The 24,717-nt window shown below is 41.0% G+C and overlaps 2 protein-coding genes across 2 annotated transcripts in view; both read left to right on the top strand.

Annotated features, from left to right (window-relative positions):
• Positions 1–274: 274 nt before the first annotated feature.
• On the top strand, positions 275–20,940 carry si:ch211-189a15.5 (uncharacterized). Its single transcript, XM_061745659.1, has 6 exons — positions 275–698; positions 2,667–2,776; positions 9,438–9,564; positions 11,368–11,496; positions 16,129–16,648; positions 20,517–20,940. The coding sequence occupies exons 1-6, from the start codon at positions 327–329 to the stop codon at positions 20,525–20,527; spliced, it is 1,269 nt and encodes a 422-aa protein (XP_061601643.1). The 5' UTR covers positions 275–326; the 3' UTR covers positions 20,528–20,940.
• Positions 20,941–24,157: 3,217 nt separating this feature from the next.
• Positions 24,158–24,717, top strand: part of ccdc39 (coiled-coil domain containing 39) — a 30,391-nt gene continuing 29,831 nt past the window's right edge. The window contains 1 exon segment of the mRNA XM_061745174.1: positions 24,158–24,256. Coding sequence (XP_061601158.1) covers positions 24,158–24,256 — 99 coding nt within the window.

Here is a 24,717-nt window from a genome sequence, read left to right as displayed (position 1 = left end):
GTTTTGATGTATTTGATGTAAGCCCAGTGGATATTTAAAGCTTACAGAAGGCTGCATTTAACTGCTGCTATGTCATTCCTGCAGTATTTCTGCAGCTGTTTTGGTCACTGCTATTATTTGTAATATATTATATTATTTGTAATCAGCACAAATTATCTGTCCCCATATGATAAAATCCACCATCCCCCCTGATTTCTTTTACAACCAGAGTACTGGTTGTGACGCCTTTTCTATTTCAGGCCGCTCTGCTTTCACTTCCTCGTTGTGCTGAATGAGGAACTTCCTCATCCCGGTCGGACCTGCGGCTCCTGCTCGCTGTGACAGCCATGAGGGACGGGGTGGGTGCTGGTGCCGGGGCCGGGGCTGATCCCGGGCCGGAGCCGGCTCGGGTGTCCCGCCTGGCCCTGTGTGAGGACTACCGGAGCTGGCACCGGCAGCTGGCCGCCGAGGTGCGGCCGTGCCGCGCCGGGCCCCTGCTGCAGCAGGCGGCCCGGTTCCTGCGGGCGGAGCCGGACCTCAGCCACACCTTCACCGTGTTCCCCTTCCAGCAGGCGCTGGCCGAGCTGGCGGTGCCCCCGGGGGGCCCGCCGGGGGTCCAGCAGCAGCTGCGGGGCCTCATCAGAGCCGCGGAGACCCTGGAGACCGTCTGCCTGCACCTGTTCCTGCAGCCCTGGAGGAAGGAGATCCGCACGCTCAAGGTGCATTATCTATTTTTATTAATTTTTCACTTTTACAAGTAAAGAATGGATACATAATATGATCCACAGAAATCACAAGCAAAACAGACAAACAAACAAACAGAACAAAAAGAAACAAAAACCAAACACCAGCTCAGATCCATATCAGAGGTTTTTCAACTGGTTTTATTCCAGGAACCACAAGAAGCAACTCGGGGACCAACTGCTTTTGGGGATGTTTGTTTTATTTTGCACCTTGCTTTTAAATAATAGTATGGGCCTATATAGGCTATTTATTTGCATCAGTGTATATTTTTATTTGCACCTTATGCTATAGAAAAAAACAAAAAACAAAAAAACAGTCAATGAAAAATGAACAATAGGAAGCCAAGAGGGCTTATAATATTAGTAAATATATATATATATATATATATATATATATATATATATATATATATATATATATATATATATATATATATATATATAATAAATTATTCACAAAAATGAATAGTAAATGGAATATAAATTGAGTCTAAAGAATACAATTTATATTTTTTAAATTATTTTTGTTTTTCCATTTACAATTTCACGGACAACCTGCAATACGGCCACAGACCACGAGAGGGCCACGGACCACCGGTTGACAATCCCTGATATAGATAACCCTGGTTACAGTAAAAATGTACAGTAGGACAGTCAAGAAAATTCCTGCAACATGATATTAGAGACATCAGGCTCTACATAGTTCAAGTAGGGCTCCCAAACTTTATAGAATTGGTCTGTTTTTGAATGTAATACATGTAAGTTTCTCTAATGGCACCAGATCAAACACCACTCTTTGCCAGCCTTTAACTGTTGGTACTTTTTCATTGATGCACTGCAATAAAATATTCTTCCTCGCTGCATAAGTAAGAATGCAATACAGCCTCCTATTATGTTTTGATGTTGAGTGTTGTCTTGGGACGTCCAATACAAGAGATACGGGCTCCATCTCCAGTTTTAAACCCAATATCTTTTATATTTCAGATAGCACATCAGACCAATACATTTGCAGTTTACAACATGACCAAAAACAACGAGTTAGGGTACCAATTTATATCTATCTATATATCTATATGAAATGTACAGTATGACCAGTCAAGAAAATTCCTGTAACATGATATTAGAGACATCAGGCTCTACATAGTTCAAGTAGGGCTCCCAAACTTTATACAATTGGTCTGTTTTTGAAAGTAATATACATGTAAAGTACAATAATGGCACCAGATCAAACACCACTCTTTACCAGCCTTTAACAGTTGGTATCGGGGGATATCTGCATTCTGTGTATAATTTTTAACTATTGCTTGGGCGCGATTGCAAACTAAAATTAATTTAGCATGTCTCCCTACATCCTTCCATTTTTCATCATCAATTTATGATGTTTAGCTCCTTCTCCCATGTGCCTTTAGGCTTGATCAACCCAACTGGGGGTGTGAAACACAGAGCTTTATAAAATAGGCTTGCAGATATCGCTCTTCCTGTTAAAAATAATCATTTCTTAATAGGAGAGCTTTCATGATTCTCAACCAAGGTAGTACTGTGCAACATATAATATATATTATATTATATAATGCCTTATCTGTAAATAACGAAAGAAGTCATGTCTGGGGATAGAATATCTCTATAACTATATTATCAGAGAGTTAGTCCCTCAGTCTATGAACACCATTATCAGCCCACTGAAGGTGCCTTATCTTAACATTATCTATTATCATTGCAGCACTAATCTGTGTTTTAAGACGCCCTGAACATGAAACAACATTTTAGTGGTTTGGATGTTTCTTTTGTCACCTGTTGAAGTAAAGTCTCTAAAACTGCTGTTTGTGGTTAAAAACAGGACAAAAATGTGTCTTACATTGGCTTTTCAAATGAAAAGCGATATCTTGGTATCACATTCAAGAGTTCCTGAACTACCGTTGACCTAATGTCATATTTGTCTTGCAGACTTTTACAGGTCCATTTGTCTACTTTCTCCTGCCGGTTCTCAGCAGGGCTACTCTCCAGTCTGTCCTGGCTTCTATCGGCTACCTGCCCCATGAGGAGGACTCGTGTAGGTAGGTGACAACGAGACATCCACACACACAGAAAACTGCACAAACTACAAACAGAGAATACGTCTAATCAAACTCCCTGATATTGCAAAAATGTCTTTATAGTCATATGAGGTGTTTCGTCCGGCAGTTTCAAAAACTAAAATGTCTTTTTATCGTCTACATCAGGGGTTCCCAACCTTTTTTGAGCCAAGGACCAGCAGAAGTATAAACAAAAAGCTCAGGGACCGGTTGACAATTTATGTCAATTTTAATAAACATTTTAGAAAAAAACTATGCATTTTAAAATGCAGGCTATCATCAGCGACGTTAGCTGATGTTGTGGCCTTTAAAACTTGCTTCTGCAAATGTAACTCACGTTTTTTCCTTTCGAAAAAATCCACTGGTTTGTCTTTGAGAGAAGGATGTTTTGTATTTAAGTGTCTTTGAAGCTTGGATGGCTTCATTGCTTCGTTGGCGAGCGTTTCTCCACATAAAACATGGTGGGTTTGGCGCCTCCAAATCGCCCGTTGCAACAATATACAAGTTTTGGATGAAATTATATGACAAAAAAATGCAAAAATTGTTTTCTTAAATTTAGTATGAGGTTGCTTTAATTATGTGGCAAATGATAATAAACACGAGAAAGATGGGTACTTCAATGAAAAATAGATATTTTATTCAACTTTGCTGCTGTTCATACAAAAAGTAAATAAAAAACAACAATTTTTTTTCAAAGATTTTCACTTGAAATAAGTAGAAAAATCTGAGATTTTTTTGCTTGTAATGAGAAGATAAATCTTGTTCCACTGGCAGATTTTCCTACTTATTTCAAGTGAAAATTGACTTGAAACAGGTGAAAATGGTCAAACAAGTTATTTCTCTTGTGTTATTTTTCTGGTGATGACTCCAAATGTTGAAATAGCAGTAAAACCACATTCATTGATGAAATGACATAAGGGATGGAAAGGAGGGATGGCAGTTTTACAGGGGAATGATTTGGACTTTTTTTTATTTCAGGGGGGATAATTCTGACCGTTTTTATTTCGGGGGGGGGATGATTTGGACCGTTTTTATTTCAGGGGGGGATGATTCTGACCGTTTTTATTTCAGGGGGATGATTTGGACCGTTTTTATTCCAGGGGGGATGATTTGGACCGTTTTTATTTCAGGGGGGGATGATTTGGACCGTTTTTATTTCGGGGGGGGATGATTCTGACCGTTTTTATTTCAGGGGGGATGATTTGGACCGTTTTTATTTCGGGGGGGATGATTTGGACCGTTTTTATTTCGGGGGGGGATGATTCTGACCGTTTTTATTTCAGGGGGGATGATTTGGACCGTTTTTATTTCGGGGGGGGATGATTCTGACCGTTTTTATTTCAGGGGGGATGATTTGGACCGTTTTTATTTCGGGGGGGATGATTTGGACCGTTTTTATTTCAGGGGGGGGATGATTTGGACCGTTTTTATTTCAGGGGGGGGATGATTCTAACCGTTTTTATTTCAGGGGGGGATGATTCTGACCGTTTTTATTTCCGGGGGGGATGATTTGGACCGTTTTTATTTCAGGGGGGGGATGATTTGGACCGTTTTTATTTCAGGGGGGGGATGATTCTAACCGTTTTTATTTCAGGGGGGGGATGATTTGGACCGTTTTTATTTCAGGGGGGGGATGATTCTAACCGTTTTTATTTCAGGGGGGGGATGATTTGGACCGTTTTTATTTCAGGGGGGGGATGATTTGGACCGTTTTTATTTCAGGGGGGGGATGATTCTAACCGTTTTTATTTCAGGGGGGGATGATTCTGACCGTTTTTATTTCAGGGGGGGGATGATTTGGACCGTTTTTATTTCAGGGGGGGGATGATTTGGACCGTTTTTATTTCAGGGGGGGGATGATTCTAACCGTTTTTATTTCAGGGGGGGATGATTTGGACCGTTTTTATTTCGGGGGGGGGGGTGATTTGGACCGTTTTTATTTCAGGGGGGATGCTGGCTTTAGTTCTTCTGAGGAGGAGACGAGCAGCAGCAGCAAGGAGGGTCCATGAAATCCTCATGAGAAGACTTGAGAAGATTTGGGGGAATCCAGGCTCGTTGGAGCTACAGCTCCATGATGACCAGGTCTACTTCAGATTGAACAGGGAGCAGTTTGACAGCCTGTTGGGGAGTGGGTCCTCAGCAGGATGACAACCACCTTCTCTCCTATTGGTCGCACCGAGATGCCCTCACAGCGCGATGAAATTAAAAAATGTTCAATTCAGACGCAGGCAGGTGAAACGCCCGTGGCAGGTGCCCTCGCGCGCCGCCAAGCTCACCAGCAAAGCGGTCCACTCTTGCGCTGCGGTAGCACATACACAATGAATGGGAAAGCCGGCTGCGGTCCCGCTTTGCGCCCTCTATGTGAAAGGGGCTTAATACTGTTGGCCCGTGAAGGTTACATTTGGCCCCATAATGGCCCCTGTTTCAGAAAAATCCTAGAACCCCCAGTGCCAAGTTTTGTTACCCGCAGCTGCGCTGACACGCAAAAAAAAGAAAAGCTGCTGAGACCCTGTCGTGCAGCGCTGCTCTCGGCAGAGATTGTATGAGGTGAAGTGAAGTGAGATGCCTCACTCCATTGGGAAAAAAACGTCTGGTGACAATTTTGATTATCGCTTTTTTGTCGACAACGTCGGCGAATCATTGCAGCCCTAATTATGATCGGAACACAAGCCATTCCACGGCCCGGTAGTAACAGCTCTACGGACCGGTACCGGTCCGGGGACCGGGGGTTGGGAATCACGGGTCTACATGACGTAGAAAAAAGTCCCATTCGCTTTTCTTTAGAAACTAGCTCCTTTGGTCAATAATTAAATTACATTTTATTTATTTATCTATTACAGGGGTCGGCAACCCGCGGCTCTAGAGCCGCATGTGGCTCTTTAGCGCCGCCCTAGTGGCTCCTGGAGCTTTTTCAAAAATGTTTGACCTTTTTTTTCTTTTTTTCCTTCTTTTTTTCTTCTTTTTTCTTTTTTTCTCTTTTTTTTCCTTTTTTCTCTTTTTTTCTTTTTTTTCTTCTTTTTTTCTTTTTTTTCTCTCTTTTTTCTTCCTTTTTCCTTTCCTATTTAATCTCGACATTTCGACTTTTTTCTCGAAATGTTGACTTTTTTCTCAACATTTCAACTTTTTTCCCAACATTTCGACTTTTTTCACGAAATTTTGACTTTTTTCTTGACATTTCAACTTTTTTCTCGACATTCAACTTTTTTCTCGACATTTCGACTTTTTTCTCAAGATCACTTCAACATTAATCTTGACATTTCGACTTTTTTCTCAAGATTGAACTTCAACATTAATCTTAATTCGACTTTTTTCTCGAAATTTTGACTTTTTTCTCAACATTTCGACTTTTTTCTCGACATTTCGACTTTTTTCTCAAGATCACTTCAACATTAATCTTGACATTTCGACTTTTTTCTCGACATTTCGACTTTTTTCCCGAAATTTCGATTTTTTCTCGACATTTTGACTTTTTTCTCGAAGTGCATAATGAAAAAAAAATCTTCCCCCAATTATAGCTAATATAGATACATGCAGCATGTGTTGTCTTCATTCTAAGGTTTATATAAGACTTTTCAGTTTTTGCGGCTCCAGACATATTTGTTTTTTGTGTTTTTGGTCCAATATGGCTCTAAGACATTTTGGGTTGCCGACCCCTGATCTATTAGAACACAAGTTGTCTCTAAGCGCTTTCCAGACCCAGAACATGACCCCCGAGCAATTATTACACAAACATAAACATAAACAATGGCAGGTAAAAACCACGGAAAAGTAATGCATTCAAAATCTGCTCTGTTTTTCTGAATTAATAATAATAATAATAATTCATTTTATTTAACGGCGCCTTTCATGTCACCCAAGGTCACCTTACAGAATAAAAACAAAACAATACAATAAAGGAAATACAATAATAATACAGTAGAAATTATAATACATACACACATACACAATACATACAATTAGACAATCAAGGAGCAACAGTACAGATAACAGAACAGTATGCTGGGAGGTAGTGTGTGGAGACCGGTCAAAGTGAATGGGCAAGTTTAAACAGGTGGGTTTTGAGTTGTGTTTTGAATGTGGTGATGGAGTCTATTTGTCTTATGTGTGGGGGGAGGGAGTTCCAGAGTCTGGGTGCCGTACAACTGAAAGCTCGGGCACCCATGCTGCTAAGGTGTGAGGTGGGAGTGGAAAGAAATCCAGCAGAGGTTGAGCGGAGGGTACGGGAGGGGGTGTATTCTTTCAGTAGGTCACAGAGGTAAGTGGGGGCTAGGTTGTGAAGGGCTTTGTGGGTGAGGAGGAGGTTTTTATAAATTATACGGTATTGGACTGGGAGCCAGTGGAGTTGGATAAGAACGGGGGTGATGTGGTCAGATGACTTGATGCGGGTGATGATCCGGGCGGCCGAGTTCTGAATGAGTTGTAGTTTGTTGGTGAGTTTGGTTGGGAGTCCAGTGAGGAGAGCATTACAGTAATCGATACGGGATGTGACGAATGAGTGGACCAGAATTTCGGTGCTGGATTGGGACAGTGCTGGACGGAGTCTGGAGATGTTGCGGAGGTGAAAGAATGCAGTCCGGGTGATGTTGTGGATGTGAGGTGCAAATGAGAGTGTATTGTCCAGAATGACGCCGAGGCTCTTGACGTGGGGGGAAAAGGGTACCGGGAAGCCGTCGATGATGATGGGAGGGGCGGGAGAGGGTTGTGACTTGGTGAGGGTGGATTTGGAGCCGATGAGAAGAGCCTCAGTTTTATTGCCGTTGAGTTTTAGGAAGTTATTGCTCATCCAGGTATTGATGTCGTGTAGGCAGGTGGTGAGGGAAGCGGGAGGAATGGCAGTGGTGGGGTTGGAGGAGATATATATCTGAGTGTCATCGGCGTAAGTGTGAAAATGGACCCCATGGTGACGGAGAATTGAACCTAGGGGTAGGAGGTAGATGGTGAAGAGAAGTGGACCCAGTACTGACCCCTGGGGGACACCCATTGTGACACCCGTGCACCCGGATTTATGGTTCTGTAGTTGGACAAACTGTTGACGGTCAGTGAGGTAAGATGAAAGCCAGGAGAGTGCAACACCAGTGATCCCAATGCCAGCCAGGCGGTCCAGGAGTATTGGGTGAGAAATGGTGTCGAAAGCTGCGCTGAGGTCCAGGAGGATGAGGATGGTGAGTAGGCCAGAGTCAGCTGCACGGAGGAGGTCGTTAGTGATTTTAACCAGGGCTGTTTCAGTGCTGTGATTGGGGCGGAAACCGGATTGGAAGGGTTCGTGGAGTTTATTTGAATTTAGGTGGGACTGTAATTGTGCTGCTACCACCTTTTCCAGAGTTTTGGAGATGAAGGGAAGGTTGGAGATGGGCCTGTAGTGATTGAGGTCAGATGGGTCTGCACCTGGTTTTTTTAGGGTGGGTGTGATGGCAGCTAGTTTGAGGATTGGGGGAACGGTTCCAGTGGTGAGGGAAGAATTAATTATTTTGGTAATCATGGGGGAAATGGATGGCAGACATGCTTTGACAAGCAGGGTGGGGAGGGGATCGAGCTGACAGGTGGTGGTTTTGGCTTTACGAATGAGTTCTGAAATTAACAAGATAATTATCTCAGAATTCCGAGAAAAAATTTAATAAAAAAAAATCTGCTCTGTTTTTCTGAATTAATGAGATAATTATCTCAGAATTGTGAGGAAAAAAGTTAATAAAAAAAAAATCTGCTCTGTTTTTCTGAATTAATGAGTTAATTATTTGTTTATTATTCTTTATTTCATTCATTAAAAGAAAAACAAAACAGTTCAATATAATTACAGCAAATCTCTTTCCTTGAATGAAAGGGAACAGAAAGAAGACTAAGCTTATTTTATCTGTCCCTTTTTCCTAAGAAATCAAATTTAAATTAATGTAATAATAAAAAACAAAAACAAATTACGCAATTTAGAAAAAAAAACACTTTCCAATAAACACAAAAAAACAAACAAACAAAAAAATAAAACCAAAACTACAACAAAATAGCTGTCGTCAAACACAGATAGTAGCAAAGAAAAAAAATATGACAATGGTGCTAAAAAGAGAGAGAGGAAAAAGAAAACCCACCTAACTTAACAATTATCATGATATTTCTTCACCAAACTAGCTTTTATTATTCTTTTAAATGTAATGTTTTATTTTCATTCTTTGGTTTCTGTATCCAGATTGTTCCATAAGCTGATACCTTTTACAGAAACACAACGTTCCATTAATTTTGTCCTGAATTTAGTTTTATTTTTAAAGATCTCTGTTCCTTTTAAGTTATACTTATTTTCTCTTTTTTTTCCACATTTTTTCTGTATATTGGTTGGCAAAATTTTCTTATGAGCTTTCCTCATAATTTACAGTATTCTGTGGTCCACTAATTCAAGAAATGTCAACAGTTTTAACTGAAGGAATAATGGATTTGAAGGATGACTATATTGTTTTCTACTAATTACGGTATTCTTATGGCTGAGGATATGTGGATTGTGGATTAGCATTTTGATCGTTGCAGAATTAGTATTTCCAAACAGATCTGTCCAGGTAATTCCTGTAAATCATCAATTTTCCATGTTACAATATAATGCAGATAAATACCAGGTCAGTGTGAGTTTGTTGTGATGTTCTTTTCTCTGTCTGACCTTTTCCAGCGAGTACAGACTGAGCGCGGACGCTGACCCAGACGCAGCCATGCTGGTGGGGTTTGAGCTGCTCCTGGCCCGGGTGGAGTGTAACCGTCTCCTGGAAGTCCTGGTCCAGGACCAGGGGGGACCACAAGTACGTCCACACTTCCACCACAGTTCACATTTGCTTTGCTCACTGCAAAGAATTTAAATCTTAACAAGAATATTTGTCTTATTTCTAGTTAAAATGTCTCATTTTTAGTCAAAAAAATCTCATTACACTTAAAACAAGACTCATCACTGGAAAAATAACTTATTTGACAATTTTCACCTGTTTCAAGTAGATTTTCACTTGAAATAAGTAGAAAAATCTGCCAGTGGAACAAGATTTTTTTGCTTGTAATGAGAAGATAAATCTTGTTCCACTGACAGATTTTTTCTACTTATTTCAAGTGAAAATTTACTTGAAACAGGTGGAAATTGTCAAATAACAAGTTATTTTTCTGGTAATGACTCTTGTTTTAAACCAGCACTATGTAACTTTTCCACCTTAATATCATATTTCCAGGGTCATTGTGATGGAACATCAACTTCCAACAGGTTTAATGAACCTCTGTCATGGTCTGAGGGGTCTGTATCGCCTTCACTGGCACTATGTAACTTTGAGGAGCATGGTAGGAACCCTGCCACACTAAAAAACTACACATTTTTACAGCTTTGACTGTTTTACGGCATACGTCACTTCCCCCTCCTTCCCGATTCGTAGTCGAGACGAAAATGGGCGGGGCGTGGAGCGAGAGCTCAGCAGAAGCTGGTAACCCGTTGTGGCTGCAGCAGCTCCACACAACAGACGTGGGGAAAAGATCAATAATGGTATAACTTTTCTCCGCTTTCCTGCTTGGAGGCAGAACCACGGAGCCCAAGTATCTGAGATAACAAATTAAAAGAGTAAAAGAGTCGTCGGCTCGGTTGGATCGCGGCTGTAACGACCAAACATAACGTTCCACAGTAAACAAACTAACACGCACACAGACAGGCGTCGGATCAAAACACGGGTTTATTAAACCACAAACAAACAAACACACAGACCGGGGTCGGATCATTCAAACGGGTTTTATTCCCCACTTCTCCAGCTAAACGCAGTTGCTGGCCAGCTCTCTGCGGTGCAATTAACCCCAATCTTCAGATAAAACTAGTTTGTTGAGGAAAAAATATTAACTCTATTTGTAGCTGCAGAGGAAAAAAATAATCTCACGAGGAAAACAAAAATATTGCTCACGCCTCGGAGCCTCTTCAGCATAATATAGCAGTCAAAAAAAAAGAAAAAGAAAAGAGAAGTAAGAGTGATACAAAACATGTACTGTATGTTGTACTATTGTACGACGTGGGTTGTGCAGAACTGCGGCAGTAAATCCCTACTAAAGAGTGCAGCTCCGACGAGGAGCTTCATTCTTTAGGGATTTCATATGGATCCAGACCGTTAATAATCATTATTTTCTCCATATACCGCTCCCTGGCTTCCTTGTTTAAGGTATCCCGGTAAATTCCAGTTCCTTTCCAGCAGTTTAACATCTTTTTTTGCGTTCCATTTGTTCACTTGGTGAAACAGAAAAGTAGTTTAGAAAGTCTGTCCCATCTTCATTCGCTATCAACACAACTGTGAGCGACGGGACAGGATCTTTCTGGCAGTACGCGCTGGTGCTCATGGGAAACGTAGTGTTCTTTCTGGTAAAGCACTACTGCTTTTGTCCAAAAGATGCCGCCAAACTCAACAAAACCTGAAAGTTACGTTGTGCTGCTTTAAGTGTAATGGGATTTTTTTGACTAAAAATGAGACATTTTGAAATAAGACAAATATTCTTGATAAGATTTTGATTTTGCCATCAATATTACATCTGGTGTGCAAAAGAGGCTCAAGTCTAAGGTCAGTATGGAAGTTGTGATGTTATTTTTGCAGGAGTGGTTAGAGGTTCTGCAGAAAAGACAGCAGCATCCAAAATATATGGAGCATACAGAGGAGAGGAAGCCAGTGGTGGGACAAGAGGAGGAGCAGGAGCAGAAGAAGAAAGAGTTGGATACAAATGAGGTAAAAACCTATGTATTTAAAAGAAGATGGGTATGGAGGAAATGTTGACTGGAGGTGTCAAGAAAACAGGGTCTCATAGGAAAGTAGTGCGACCAAGGAACATTTTCAACGGTGCTTCTGCAATTATTTCATCGATGAATACATTTCAAACAGTGGCATGTTAGGGCAACTGGTCTATAGTGGCAACTCCAAATTAACGAGAAACTAAAATCCAATAGCAAGCAAAGATGGAAAGACATTTTTCTTTCAAAACCTAAGATAAAACAGGCTGGAGTTTAAAGATGCAATGTCTTCCTCAGACCTCAGACTCTGTCAGGGTGTTCCACAGGGTTCTGTACTTGGACCAATAGATGTTTCTGCTAGGAAACATTATTTGTCTCTGCAATATACAGTGGGGACAACAAGTATTTAGTCAGACATCATTTGTGCAAGTTCTCTCACTTAAAAAGATAAGAGAGGCCTGTAATTTTCATCACAGGTATCTCAACTATGAGAGACAAAAGAGAGACAAAATTAAAAAAAAAAAAGAATATATTTGCAAATTATAGTGGAAAATAAGTATTTGGCCAATAACAAAAGTTCATCTCAATACTCTATATACCTTTGTTGGCAATGACAGAGGTCAGATGTTTCCTGTAAGTCTTCACAAGGTTTTGTACACTGTTGCTGGTATTTTGGTCCGTTCCTCCATGATCTCCTCTAGAGCAGTGATTGGTCCGTTCCTCCATGATCTCCTCTAGAGCAGTGATTGGTCCGTTCCTCCATGATCTCCTCTAGAGCAGTGATTGGTCCGTTCCTCCATGATCTCCTTTAGAGCAGTGATTGGTCCGTTCCTCCATGCAGATCTCCTCTAGAGCAGTGATTGGTCCGTTCCTCCATGATCTCCTCTAGAGCAGTGATTGGTCCGTTCCTCCATGATCTCCTCTAGAGCAGTGATTGGTCCGTTCCTCCATGCAGATCTCCTCTAGAGCAGTGATTGGTCCGTTCCTCCATGCAGATCTCCTCTAGAGCAGTGATTGGTCCGTTCCTCCATGATCTCCTCTAGAGCAGTGATTGGTCCGTTCCTCCATGATCTCCTCTAGAGCAGTGATTGGTCTGTTCCTCCATGATCTCCTCTAGAGCAGTGATTGGTCCGTTCCTCCATGCAGATCTCCTCTAGAGCAGTGATTGGTCCGTTCCTCCATGATCTCCTCTAGAGCAGGGATTGGTCCGTTCCTCCATGATCTCCTCTAGATCAGTGATTGGTCCGTTCCTCCATGCAGATCTCCTCTAGATCAGTGATTGGTCCGTTCCTCCATGCAGATCTCCTCTAGAGCAGTGATTGGTCCGTTCCTCCATGATCTCCTCTAGAGCAGTGATTGGTCCGTTCCTCCATGATCTCCTCTAGAGCAGTGATTGGTCCGTTCCTCCATGATCTCCTCTAGAGCAGTGATTGGTCCGTTCCTTCATGATCTCCTCTAGAGCAGTGATTGGTCCGTTCCTCCATGATCTCCTCTAGAGCAGTGATTGGTCCGTTCCTTCATGATCTCCTCTAGAGCATTGATTGGTCCGTTCCTTCATGATCTCCTCTAGAGCAGTGATTGGTCCGTTCCTCCATGCAGATCTCCTCTAGAGCAGTGATTGGTCCGTACCTCTGTGATCTCCTCTAGAGCAGTGATTGGTCCGTTCCTCCATGACCTCCTCTAGAGCAGTGATTGATCAGTTCCTCCATGATCTCCTCTAGAGCAGTGATTGGTCCGTTCCTCCATGATCTCCTCTAGAGCAGTGATTGGTCCGTACCTCCGTGATCTCCTCTAGAGCAGTGATTGGTCCGTTCCTCCGTGATCTCCTCTAGAGCAGTGATTGATCCGTTCCTCCATGATCTCCTCTAGAGCAGTGATTGGTCCGTTCCTCCATGATCTCCTCTAGAGCAGTGATTGGTCCGTTCCTCCGTGATCTCCTCTAGAGCAGTGATTGGTCCGTTCCTCCATGATCTCCTCTAGAGCAGTGATTGGTCCGTTCCTCCATGATCTCCTCTAGAGCAGTGATTGGTCCGTTCCTCCATGATCTCCTCTAGAGCAGTGATTGGTCCGTTCCTCCGTGATCTCCTCTAGAGCAGTGATTGGTCCGTTCCTCCATGCAGATCTCCTCTAGAGCAGTGATTGGTCCGTTCCTCCGTGATCTCCTCTAGAGCAGTGATGTTTTGGGGCTGTCGCTGGGAAACACAGACTTTCAACTCCCTCCAAAGATTTTCTATGGGGTTGAGATCTGGAGACTGGCTAGGTCACTCCAGGACCTTGAAATGTTTCTTACGAAGCCACTCCTTCGTTGCCGTGGCGATGTGTTTGGATCATTGTCCTGCTGAAAGAACCAGCCACGTTTCATCTTCAATGCTGCTGATGGAAGGAGGTTTTCACTCAAAATCTCACCATACATGGCCCCATTCATTCTTTCCCTACACGGATCAGTCGTCCTGGTCCCTTTGCAGAAAAACATCCCCAGAGCATGACGTTCCCACCCCCGTGCTTCACAGTAGGTTTGGTGTTCTTTGGATGCAACTCAGCTTTCTTTCTCCTCCAAACACAACAAGTTGTGTTTCTACCAAAAGGTTCTATTTTGGTTTCATCTGACCATATCACATTCTCCCAATCCTCCTGTGCATCCTCCAAATGCTCTTTAGCAAACTTCAGAGCTGGACATGTCCTGTCTTCAGCAGGAACGTCTGGCCCTGCAGGATCTGAGTCCCTGATCGTAGTGTGTTACTGATGGTTCCTTTGTTACTCTGGTCCCAGCTCTCTGCAGGTCATTCACTAGGTCCCTGTGTGGTTCTGGGATCTTTACTCACCGTTCTAGTGATAATTTTTACCCCCCGGGGTGAGATCTTGGTGGAGCCCCAGATGGAGGGAGATTATCAGTGTCTTGTATGTCTTCCATTTTCTAATAATTGCTCCCACAGGTGATTTCTTCACCAAGCTGTTACCTACTGCAGATTCAGTCTTCCCAGCTGGTGCAGGTCTGAGTCCTGGTCCTGGTGCAGGTCTACATGTTTAGTTTCTCACGTCCTTTGACAGCTCTTTGGTCTTGGCCATAGTGGAGTTTGGAGTGAGACTGTTTGAGTTTGTGGACAGGTGTATTTTATACTGATAACCAGTTAAAACAGGTGTATTTTATACTGATAACCAGTTAAAACAGGTGTCTTTTATACTGATAACCAGTTAAAACAGGTGTGTTTTATACTGATAACCAGTTAAAACAGCTGCATTAATACAGGTAATGAGTGGAGGACAGAGGAGCCTCTTAAAGAAGTTAGAGGTCTGTGAAAGACAGAAATCTTGGTTGTTTGTAGGTTTGTATTATTATTTTAACGAGGAATTTACCAATTAATTCAGTAAAAATCCTACAATGTGATTTCCTGGATTCTTTCCCCCCATTCTGTCTCTCATAGTTGAAGTTACCTATGATGATATTTACAGGCCTCTCATCTTTTTAAGTGGGAGAACTTGAACAATTGGTGGCTGACTAAATACTTTTTTGCCCCACTATATTTTCTCACACATTTTTTAGCTCTAGGTTGGACTATTATTAGTGTTGGCACCCAGCTTGGCTTGCAGTAAGGGGGTAAGATGAAAGAACAAACAAAGTTAGGGTGAAACAGCATTAACTGTCATCGATTAAGGCACTTACTGTGAGAAACAGAAACAATAAATCATCACCAGCAAAGAAACTGGGATTAATGTGAGGCACCTCTAAGGTTGATACAGTTGCAGACACATAGCTGATCATACATTATTTCTCTCTCATGTATTAACTGTTGTTTAAGGACCTGTATTTCTGAAATACAAATCATCCGTGCAGAGGTGGTATTAATGAGTTACATTTACTCCGTTACATTTACTTGAGTAAGTTTTGGGAAATGTTGTACTTTTAGGAGTAGTTTTGAATCACTATACTTTGTACTTTTACTTGAGTAGATTTGTGAAGAAGAAACTGTTCCTCTTACTCCGCTACATTAGGCTACGTTGAGCTGTTACTTTTCTTTTATCCCTTTTATCCGCGTACGCGTCAATCTCATGACATCACTGGGTGATTCTTTGGGAAAAATGTTTGTTTTTGCATGTTTTGTCACATTTACACAGACTCAAACACACAGAGTTTCTATGAGTTCATGTTTGTTCTAGTTCTGCTGGTTAAAAAAGAAAAGTACAAAGGCTTGACATTTTGTGCTACTTGTGCTTAATTTATTTTTTATTCTATTATTATTTTATTATTTATTAAAGCACTTGAATTTACTTTAAGGTTATTTTAATTTAAGCTATTTTTATTTTTTATTAATTTTAATTAATTTTATTATTTTATTGATTTAATTTTCCTGAAGACGATTATTTTGTACTTTTATCTGTTTGAATGGTTGTGTTAAATAAATAAATCAGACGTTACTCAACAGTTACTCAGTACTTGAGTAGTTTTTTCACCAAGTACTTTTTTACTTTTACTCAAGTAATTATTTGGATGACTACTTTTTACTTGTACTTGAGTCATATTATTCTGAAGTAACAGTACTTTTACTTGAGTACAGTTTTTGGCTACTCTACCCAGCTCTGCATGTGTGTGAATATGAAAAAGCCGACTGCAGTCTCTGCTTCATTCCTGCAGGCGTCTCAGGTCTTGGAGAGAAGGCTTGCGGTGAAGGCCCAGCCCAAGTCTCGACACAACCCTCTCTCCAGTGTACCGGTAGACCAATCCATTATGGAGATGCAGAGGATCTACCCCGACCTGGCCTTCAGGGGCCGCCGTCTGCTGCAGGAACAACCTCACAAATCACCCCAAACCCTCAGCAGCAGTAAAGCTGAATGTCAAGCTGAGCCTTCTACAAAAGTCTGTTCTAAAGGGAATGAAGCTGCTGCTCCAGCCGTCTCCAGTCAAGACGACTGCAGCAAATCGGAGCAGGCGTTTGGTGATACCAGAACCAGTGGTAGGACCAGTGGTGGGACCGTTGACCTCGTAGACGCCAGCAGCAGTTCCAGTAACTCTGAGCGGAGCAGAGTTGGAGAGTTGGAGAGCGGGCCTCAGGCCATTTCCCTGCACATCACGCTGAGAGCTGAGCCCAAAGCAGAGCCACGGCCGAGGCCGGAGAAGCTGGAAAACCCTGTGGACCAGGCAGAGGAGCGCTCTGGTAGAAACACACGCATGCACTCACTGCTTTAGGGCCGATCCCAATACACCCCCTACTTTCTACCACTAGCCCTAAAATTGAGTAGGGCCCTTGTAATGTTCCCTAGGGATTGGGACACCACTTGCTACGTCACTGCGTGGTTTACGTTCGGGTACGTAAGAGACTGTGTAGTTACGTTTGCACAAACGTCACACCATATAGGGAAGCCCAGAGATAAAAGCTGTTTTAATTTCTGCTGTAGCGCTGTTAATATGCCACTTTATTAAGTTTTAATATTTTTTCAGGCGTAAAAGTAACCGTTAAGATCCCCAACCTGGGCTCAGTTTATCCAAATAACGCCTGTTAAGAAATTTGCTCTGAAGTTTTCGGGGATGAGAAGAGCCGCCGGTGATTTATGGTTCCGCGTTAAATTGGTGGTTGGTGTAACGCAGAACCATAAATCAGCCTTTATTCTGACGGGATCTGAAGATACAACGCAACAACGGGCAAGCGAGTAATTATGTACATTGACTGAATGAATAATATGAAAGTAAAATATATATTTCTCGCTAGAAATGTAATCAAAACGCATTTTTATGCAGAAACTAACTAAAAATATTTTAGATTATTTTTTACTAAAAAATAAGAAATGTCCGCAATGTTTTTTTGTTTAATTCAGTCTGCAAATGATGACGTAAAGCATTCTGGGAAATTTTTCTGGCCATCAGTCAGTGAGTCAGTATCTGAAATCCCTCTCTCTGAAGGGCGAGATTGATACACACTAGCCCTCGTTATGTCCACTAGTCCTACATGCAAAGAGGAATTTGGACACCACTACCCTCACGGGAACACGCAAAATTTAGGGGTAGGGCTGAAAAGTAGGACTGGGGGGGGATTGGGACTGGCCCTTATTCTTCTCAGAAAATTTCAAAACCACATGAAATCCCTGTGAAATGACGTCAGTCGTTCCATCTTCAAGAAAATTAGTTTGGTTGCAAAAGAACAAAGACCATTGAGTTCATTAAAGGGAACCCTGGCTATTAAGACATGTAGGTCTTAAAAGATAAATGTTGGTATCAATTATAACAATGTGATATAAAAAACCTTTTTTATGTCTTCGTTTTTATAAAATTTGAAAATATAATTTAACTCGTAGGTCGCCATTGTTGTTTACACCGCAATGCATTCTGGGTAGTGACGTCACACGGTTGCACCTGCTGGCCCCCGTACACTGTTTTGACTGTTCAACGAGATAATCCAGAGGATAAACATGTCATCTGTTCAGCCATTTCAATTTGAACCCGAGCACAAGGTCAAGGAGGAAGACAACACTGAAAACATATCTCAAAACGAGCCAAATGAAGACCAAAAAGGATGAGGCGAGAGTGGGACAAAATCCCAGCAACTGTGTCTCAATGCAAACAGAGGAGGAGAGCGTTTGCTGTCAAGAGCTCGTGTTTTTGTCAGCAGCTGTTCACTTTAAGCTATTATGTGATAAAACGTATTCCAATATCAATAATTTTGGAGATTATTAGCATCCACCGCTGTCCTATGCTTTATAAATCATTAGGACAGGTGGCGCCGCCAGGATTCAATTTCGTAATAGGCACAGAAACAGTCCGTCCACTGCTCTATTAGGGCTAATTTCAGAGTCTCACTCGGCCTGAATATTACACTATCCATTAGGGAGAGGATAGGTTGGTTGGCTATTCAGAGTTCAATAAGTATTTCAAAGATCTTTTTTCCTCAAACAAAACTTTGCAGTGACAAATTGGATAAAGTGCGCACGGCGCACTACAGATATGGTGACATTATTATGCGCACCAGAAACACAGATGCAAACATAAACATTAAGGTGTCAGCGCATCAGAAACACAGATGAAAACACAGCTAAACAGGTGCACCTGTTTAGCTGTGTTTTCATCTGGGTTTCTGATGGCGGCGCAACAAAAACCCAGATGAAAATGCAGCTAAAAACATTAAGGTGACGGCGCACCTACAAAAAAGTAAAAAAAAAAAAAAAAGATCAAGTCGTGCGCATATTACCAGTGCATTAAACTGTATATAATGCAGCGGCGCAGCCAGCCGGAATCCTGTACGCACTGTGCATACCCTTTTTTTGAAGGATTTATTTTTGGTACGTGCTGGGTCCATCGTTTGATGACAGACCAGAGGCTGAGGGGACTGGCCCGGCACTTTGACGAAACGGGAGGCGCAGACTTCGCGTCAAATAGGCAAGAACATCTTTATTTAATTTAATGACGCCAGATCTGGCTGGGGTTTTTATTGTAGCATCGGCTATCTGCTAGTTGAAACGTGTGGTCGGTTAGTCTATCTGAGTTTTATGGTGTTTTTATAGTTCATGCTTTATGGTGTGGTACTTTTTTTTTTTTTTTTTTTTACTTTTTTGTAGGTGCGTCGTCACCTTAATGTTTTTAGCTGCATTTTCATCTGTGTTTCTGATGCGCTGACACCATAATGTTTATGTTTGCATCTGTGTTTCTGGTGCGCATAATAATGTCACCATATCTGTAGTGCGCCGTGCGCACTTTATCCAATTTGTCACTGCAAAGTTTTGTTTGAGGAAAAAAGATCTTTGAAATACTTATTGAACTCTGAATAGCCAACCAACCTATCCTCTCCCTAATGGATAGTGTAATATTCAGGCCGAGTGAGACTCTGAAATTAGCCCTAATAGAGCAGTGGACGGACTGTTTCTGTGCCTATTACGAAATTGAATCCTGGCGGCGCCACCTGTCCTAATGATTTATAAAGCATAGGACAGCGGTGGATGCTAATAATCTCCAGAATTATTGATATTGGAATACGTTTTATCACATAATAGCTTAAAGTGAACAGCTGCTGACAAAAACACAGCTCTTGACAGCAAACGCTCTCCTCCTCTGTTTGCATTGAGACACAGTTGCTGGGATTTTGTCCCACTCTCGCCTCATCCTTTTTGGTCTTCATTTGGCTCGTTTTGAGATATGTTTTCAGTGTTGTCTTCCTCCTTGACCTTGTGCTCGGGTTCAAATTGAAATGGCTGAACAGATGACATGTTTATCCTCTGGATTATCTCGTTGAACAGTCAAAACAGTGTACGGGGGCCAGCAGGTGCAACCGTGTGACGTCACTACCCAGAATGCATTGCGGTGTAAACAACAATGGCGACCTACGAGTTAAATTATATTTTCAAATTTTATAAAAACGAAGACATCAAAAAGGTTTTTTATATCACATTGTTATAATTGATAACAACATTTATCTTTTAAGACCTACATGTCTTAATAGCCAGGGTTCCCTTTAAAGATATACCGTATATAACAAATGTATTTCTTTGAAGCAAATATGGCAAAAGCCAAAATGATTATCCCTCTGAAAAGGATTATCAATAGTGCAGATTTAGTGTTTTACAACTAACAACAGCTTCTTGTTGTAGTTCCTGGCTAAAGTTGACGTGCATCTCTAGAGTGATGTTTGCGGTTTCTGAGCATCAACCTTGAGCCTCCATGTTTTCTTTTCCAGGATTAAGGTCTGGGCTCTGATTGGGCAACACCAGGATCTGGATTTTTGTGTCCCTGTGTGGAGGAATTGAGATATATGTTTGAGTCATTGTCTTGTTAGACGACCCAAAAGTGACCTAAAGCTGGACTGGCAACAGATTTCTTTATTATTCCTCAGAATAACAGATTAATCATCTCTTTATTGTCTTATTATTACATTTTTCCTATAAATATATATATGATATATATACTGTATATATGAGTTTGATTTCATACCATCAAACTCCCCTCATTTTTACTCTGATGGCACTATGTTGGTTCAACTGTTTTATTTTCTGTCTGATAACTGATATAAATCCCTTCTCTGTTCTGACTTCTCCCTCCAGTTCTTTTGTGAAACCTGCCTCCATCTCCATCTCCTCCACCTGTGGACTGTTGTCAGAAGGCTCTGCTTACCCCCACCCCCCCCACCCCTACAATAAAATGTGTGCATCTTTTCAACTGATCTCTCTTTATTCAAATACCAACAAAGATGTGTTTTTAAACAGAATTCATGGTAACAGTTTCTATGAAGGCCACATCTATAATGCATCATAAGTGCATTATAATGCTTATCATAACCAATCATAATGCATTATGACTACACTCATAAACACATAATGCTTTATAAAAAATATCCTTAACAGAGGAACGGTGGCTAAAAGCTAAAAAATGTTAGGGTGTAGTTTTCATGGGCCACATGTTTGCATTTCAGAGCTGCTAACCCAAGTGCTTAAGTTTTTATTATGAAAATAAAGCTGCTGGACAAAATGTATTTTGTCTTTTTTCTTACTTTTAGTGTATCATTCATGTTTTATACCTTAATGTCCTATTCCTAAAGCAGTCTAATCTTATTGTAATTCTCTATATTTTTGTATCTGACATAATAATCACTTTGATGCATCATAAACTCTAATACCATACAATACAATACTCTTAATACCAACAATGAAGCATTATGATTAAGTATGCCTCATTATAGATGCATCCATATGAACATCACTTTACTTAATGCATACAATGATCACTTATGATCCTTCATGGAGTATTATAGCATCATATGAGTCCTTATAACAGTGAATTGTTGAGGTGCTTGTATAGAGGGGTATAAGTAGTTATAATGTATTATAAGCAGTCAAGAGCACCTATAAGACCCCTGCACTTATAAGTCTTAAGCTAGATTTATAATGCTTCATAACTGTTGATATATTTAAAGCATTATGTGTGTTTATGAGTGTAGTCATAATGCATTATGATTGGTTATGATGAGCATTATAATGCACTTCTGATGCAATATAGATGTGGTCTTCATAGAAAGTGTTACCGAATCCTGCACTTTTCCTGACAATGTGACCCAATCAATCAGTATGAATAAGAATAAGCTGCCACTTTATCTTTAAAGTATGACAAACAATCTGAGGCAGCAGTTGATGCTGCTATTTTAAACTATTCTTAGAGGATTGTAGTGTTTACTTTTATTGTAAACATTTTTATTTGGGTTTTTTTCTTTTTGAGTGCTGCTGGCCTTTTTATTCAGTGGAGAGGGATGATCTGCAGACCAGAGGACTGGAACCTGGACCAGCTGTGATGAGGAACTTCTGGTTTTTAAACTTTATCCCAAAAAGTTTTGCTTCTTGTGTTATTGAAACTGTGTCACACATCTGTTCGTGTGGATCAGTTGGAATTAAAACCAAGAACTGACTGCAAGGTATTTAATGTCTGTGACAAGGTTGCAGATCTCCAACAGCCTGGATGACGTGTATAATGTGAGGATATTGAAGATGACTATGCAGTCGTCTGAGCCGTCATCTGGCCTGTTTTTATAAAAAGTAAACTTTATGTATTATCTAATTTGACATGTTTATATACTGTACAGATGTGGGCACATCTGTTGTCCTTCGACTGAAGAAAGAAGAAAACACAACTATTATGCAAAAAACTTAAAACTGACAAAAATAGTAAGAAATTACAATGTGCTGAGAATTTACTAATGCACATCAGATATTGCTTTTGACTTGTGGTGCAAAGACATCACATTAGAAAAAACAAACAATAAAGAACTGCAAGATGGGTACTAACACGTTTGTCCACATGTGTATTTGGGCACATCAACCAACAACTCAAACAAAATAACTCAAAACAACCTTGCTTCTTTTTAGCCAGAAAACTCTAAAATCAAGGTACTGTTACTTCACACATCCCCGTTTCATCTCTACCAACCTTTATATCAGTGGTTCTCAAATGGGGGTACGCATACCCCTGGGGGTACGTGAAGGCACTCCAGGGGGTACGTGAGATTTTAAAATATACATATATTTAAAAATTAGCATCCATGCAAAAATCCTTTGAAAATAAATATTTCATAAATAATTCAGGAAAATATAAGTCTAAATTCATCAAATGAATTTTATCTTCAGGAGTAGGCTATTCAACTTATTATCCTAAAACCGCAGAGTATCCCCCACACCAGGATGGTTCCACCTAACCTGTCAATCACCTGGCTTCACCTGTCAATCACTTGGACCAACGATGGAGTCGTGGTTGAAGCATAGCAGCAATATTTTTATGTTTAATAAATCAGTTACTGATGGCACAGTGCTCTGTTTTAGGTCTTTTTTTTACAACCAAAAGTGCTTTGCATTGGTTAGGGGGTACTTGGCTGAAAAAATATTTCACAGGGGGTACATCACTGAAAAAAGGTTGAGGACCACTGCTTTATATAATGCTTTTTTTCTTTTTTTTTTTTGTGCAGTTATAAGAGGGCAAGCCTAAACAGAGATTTTAAAATGAGGCCCATCCTCTGTAAAGAGAGAGCTGGGGTGGAGATAAGTATCTGAATCTGCCTCCTAAAACTACCTATCATGAAAGAAGGTGTAAAAACAGGGCTGGAAAGGAGCTCTTGTTCCGTATTCCTGTTAATTACCCAAAACATGTCATAGACCTCAGTCATTTGTCAATAATTGGGGAAAAAGAGAGCATAATATGTCTCCTTGAACAAAGGGATGTGAGGTTTTTCATATTCAATGTCATATAGTGGCTGTTTTGTTTATTTGTTGTGGTCGAAAAAAGTAGTTATTTTATCGTCGTATGCAGTTACTGAAAAGTGGGCGTGATCGCCGGTGCTTTGCCAAAAAATGCTACCTAATGGTTTCCTACCTTTGTAGAGCTATTTTTGCTGTGTTTTACTCCATGGTTTTACTCCCTAGCCCACTTCCTTTCCCCCCAAGTGGTCCTTGTCGTTTGCCAGGCCGTCATTGTAAATAAGAATGTTCTTAATGACCTGCCTGGCTAAATAAAGGCCAATGACTGAATGAATATCAAATAAAGCGATAGAATTGTTTGTTTTTTTCTCTTTATCGTATAATGTTCACAAAGTGTAATGCAATTCATGTCATGGGTAGTGTATTTTGAAGGATCAAATACTCAACATCCCATATTATCAATTTTACATCGTGCAAGAAATGATGGACGGTCCCAATCAAACTTTGAAAATAGACTGTGCGCATGAGCAGAACCACAAAGTAGCATTTCTCGGCAGGGAGCAAGGATTGGCAAAACACCGGTGTTCTGCCAATTTCTGCTGCTTTGCCAAACAATGCTACCTAATGGTTTTCTACCTTTGTAGAGCTACAATTTTACTGTGTTTTACTCCCTAGCCCACTTTTCCCCCAAGTGGTCCTTGTCGTTTGCCAGGCCGTCATTGTAAATAAGAATGTGTTCTTAATGACCAATCAAACTTTGAAAATCGACTGTGCGCATGCGCAGAACCACAAAGTAGCATTTCTCGGCAGGGAGCAGAAATGGTCAGAACACAGGCCTTCGTCGCGGTGACAGACTCCACCCCCGAGCGCCTGCGGTTGCTAGGGGCAACTGACAACAACGTTCGCAACCGCCGGAGGGAGACGACTACAGCCGGAGTCAACTCTTATATCGACAGTAACACAGAGTTGTGCTTTGCTGCTTATATTTGTTTTTTAAGCAAGGGAAAATGTCGGACTTTATTCAGACAGTTTTATCGGAGATCGGCTGGGATAAGGGCATGGCCATCCCCGGGTTCAACGACACGAACCTCGCTCTCCTGGAGCAGGTGAGTAGTGCGGATGGATGTCTGGGATCTGGGAGGTTTTATTTAAATACAGGGCCAGCAAAAGTATTTCTCAACTAAAGAATGAGAATTTAACGTTGAAGGTTTAAATCCTTGTTATTGGTAGCATTTTATTTTCTCTTTTCATGTTTCTTTATTCAATGCCAGGATGCTCATGATCCCCTGCTGTGTGAAGTAACTGCCATGGCAGAACATGTATTGTTTTTGTGTGGTGTGGGTTCAATAACAACACCGTTACTTGAAGGTGCAGGCAGGTTTATGTAGTTCTGTAGTTAGTTATGTTGTTCTCCAAAGCAGTTCCAGGCAGGACGACTCTAACGGTTCTACTTCATCAGTTGATCTGCTCCCTACTGTCTGGGTTTATAAGCAGTATTCCATAACCAACAGATACCAAGCAAATCTAATTTGCTGTTATCATTACAGAACATTTCTTCTTCTGCTGT

The sequence above is a fragment of the Cololabis saira genome, chromosome 17 (assembly GCF_033807715.1).
Source record: "Cololabis saira isolate AMF1-May2022 chromosome 17, fColSai1.1, whole genome shotgun sequence".
NCBI classification, from domain to species: domain Eukaryota; kingdom Metazoa; phylum Chordata; class Actinopteri; order Beloniformes; family Belonidae; genus Cololabis; species Cololabis saira.
The sequence above is the reverse complement of the archived record's forward strand: the minus strand, read 5'-3'. Positions and strand labels throughout refer to the sequence as shown.

Coding starts and splice junctions, on each gene's coding strand:
- si:ch211-189a15.5 (XM_061745659.1), top strand. CDS start 327: ATGAGGGACGGGGTGGGTGCTGGTGCCGGGGCCGGGGCTGATCCCGGG. Junction 2,777..9,437: donor CATGAGGAGGACTCGTGTAG/GTAGGTGACAAC, acceptor GACCTTTTCCAG/CGAGTACAGACTGAGCGCGG. Junction 11,497..16,128: donor AAGAGTTGGATACAAATGAG/GTAAAAACCTAT, acceptor TCATTCCTGCAG/GCGTCTCAGGTCTTGGAGAG.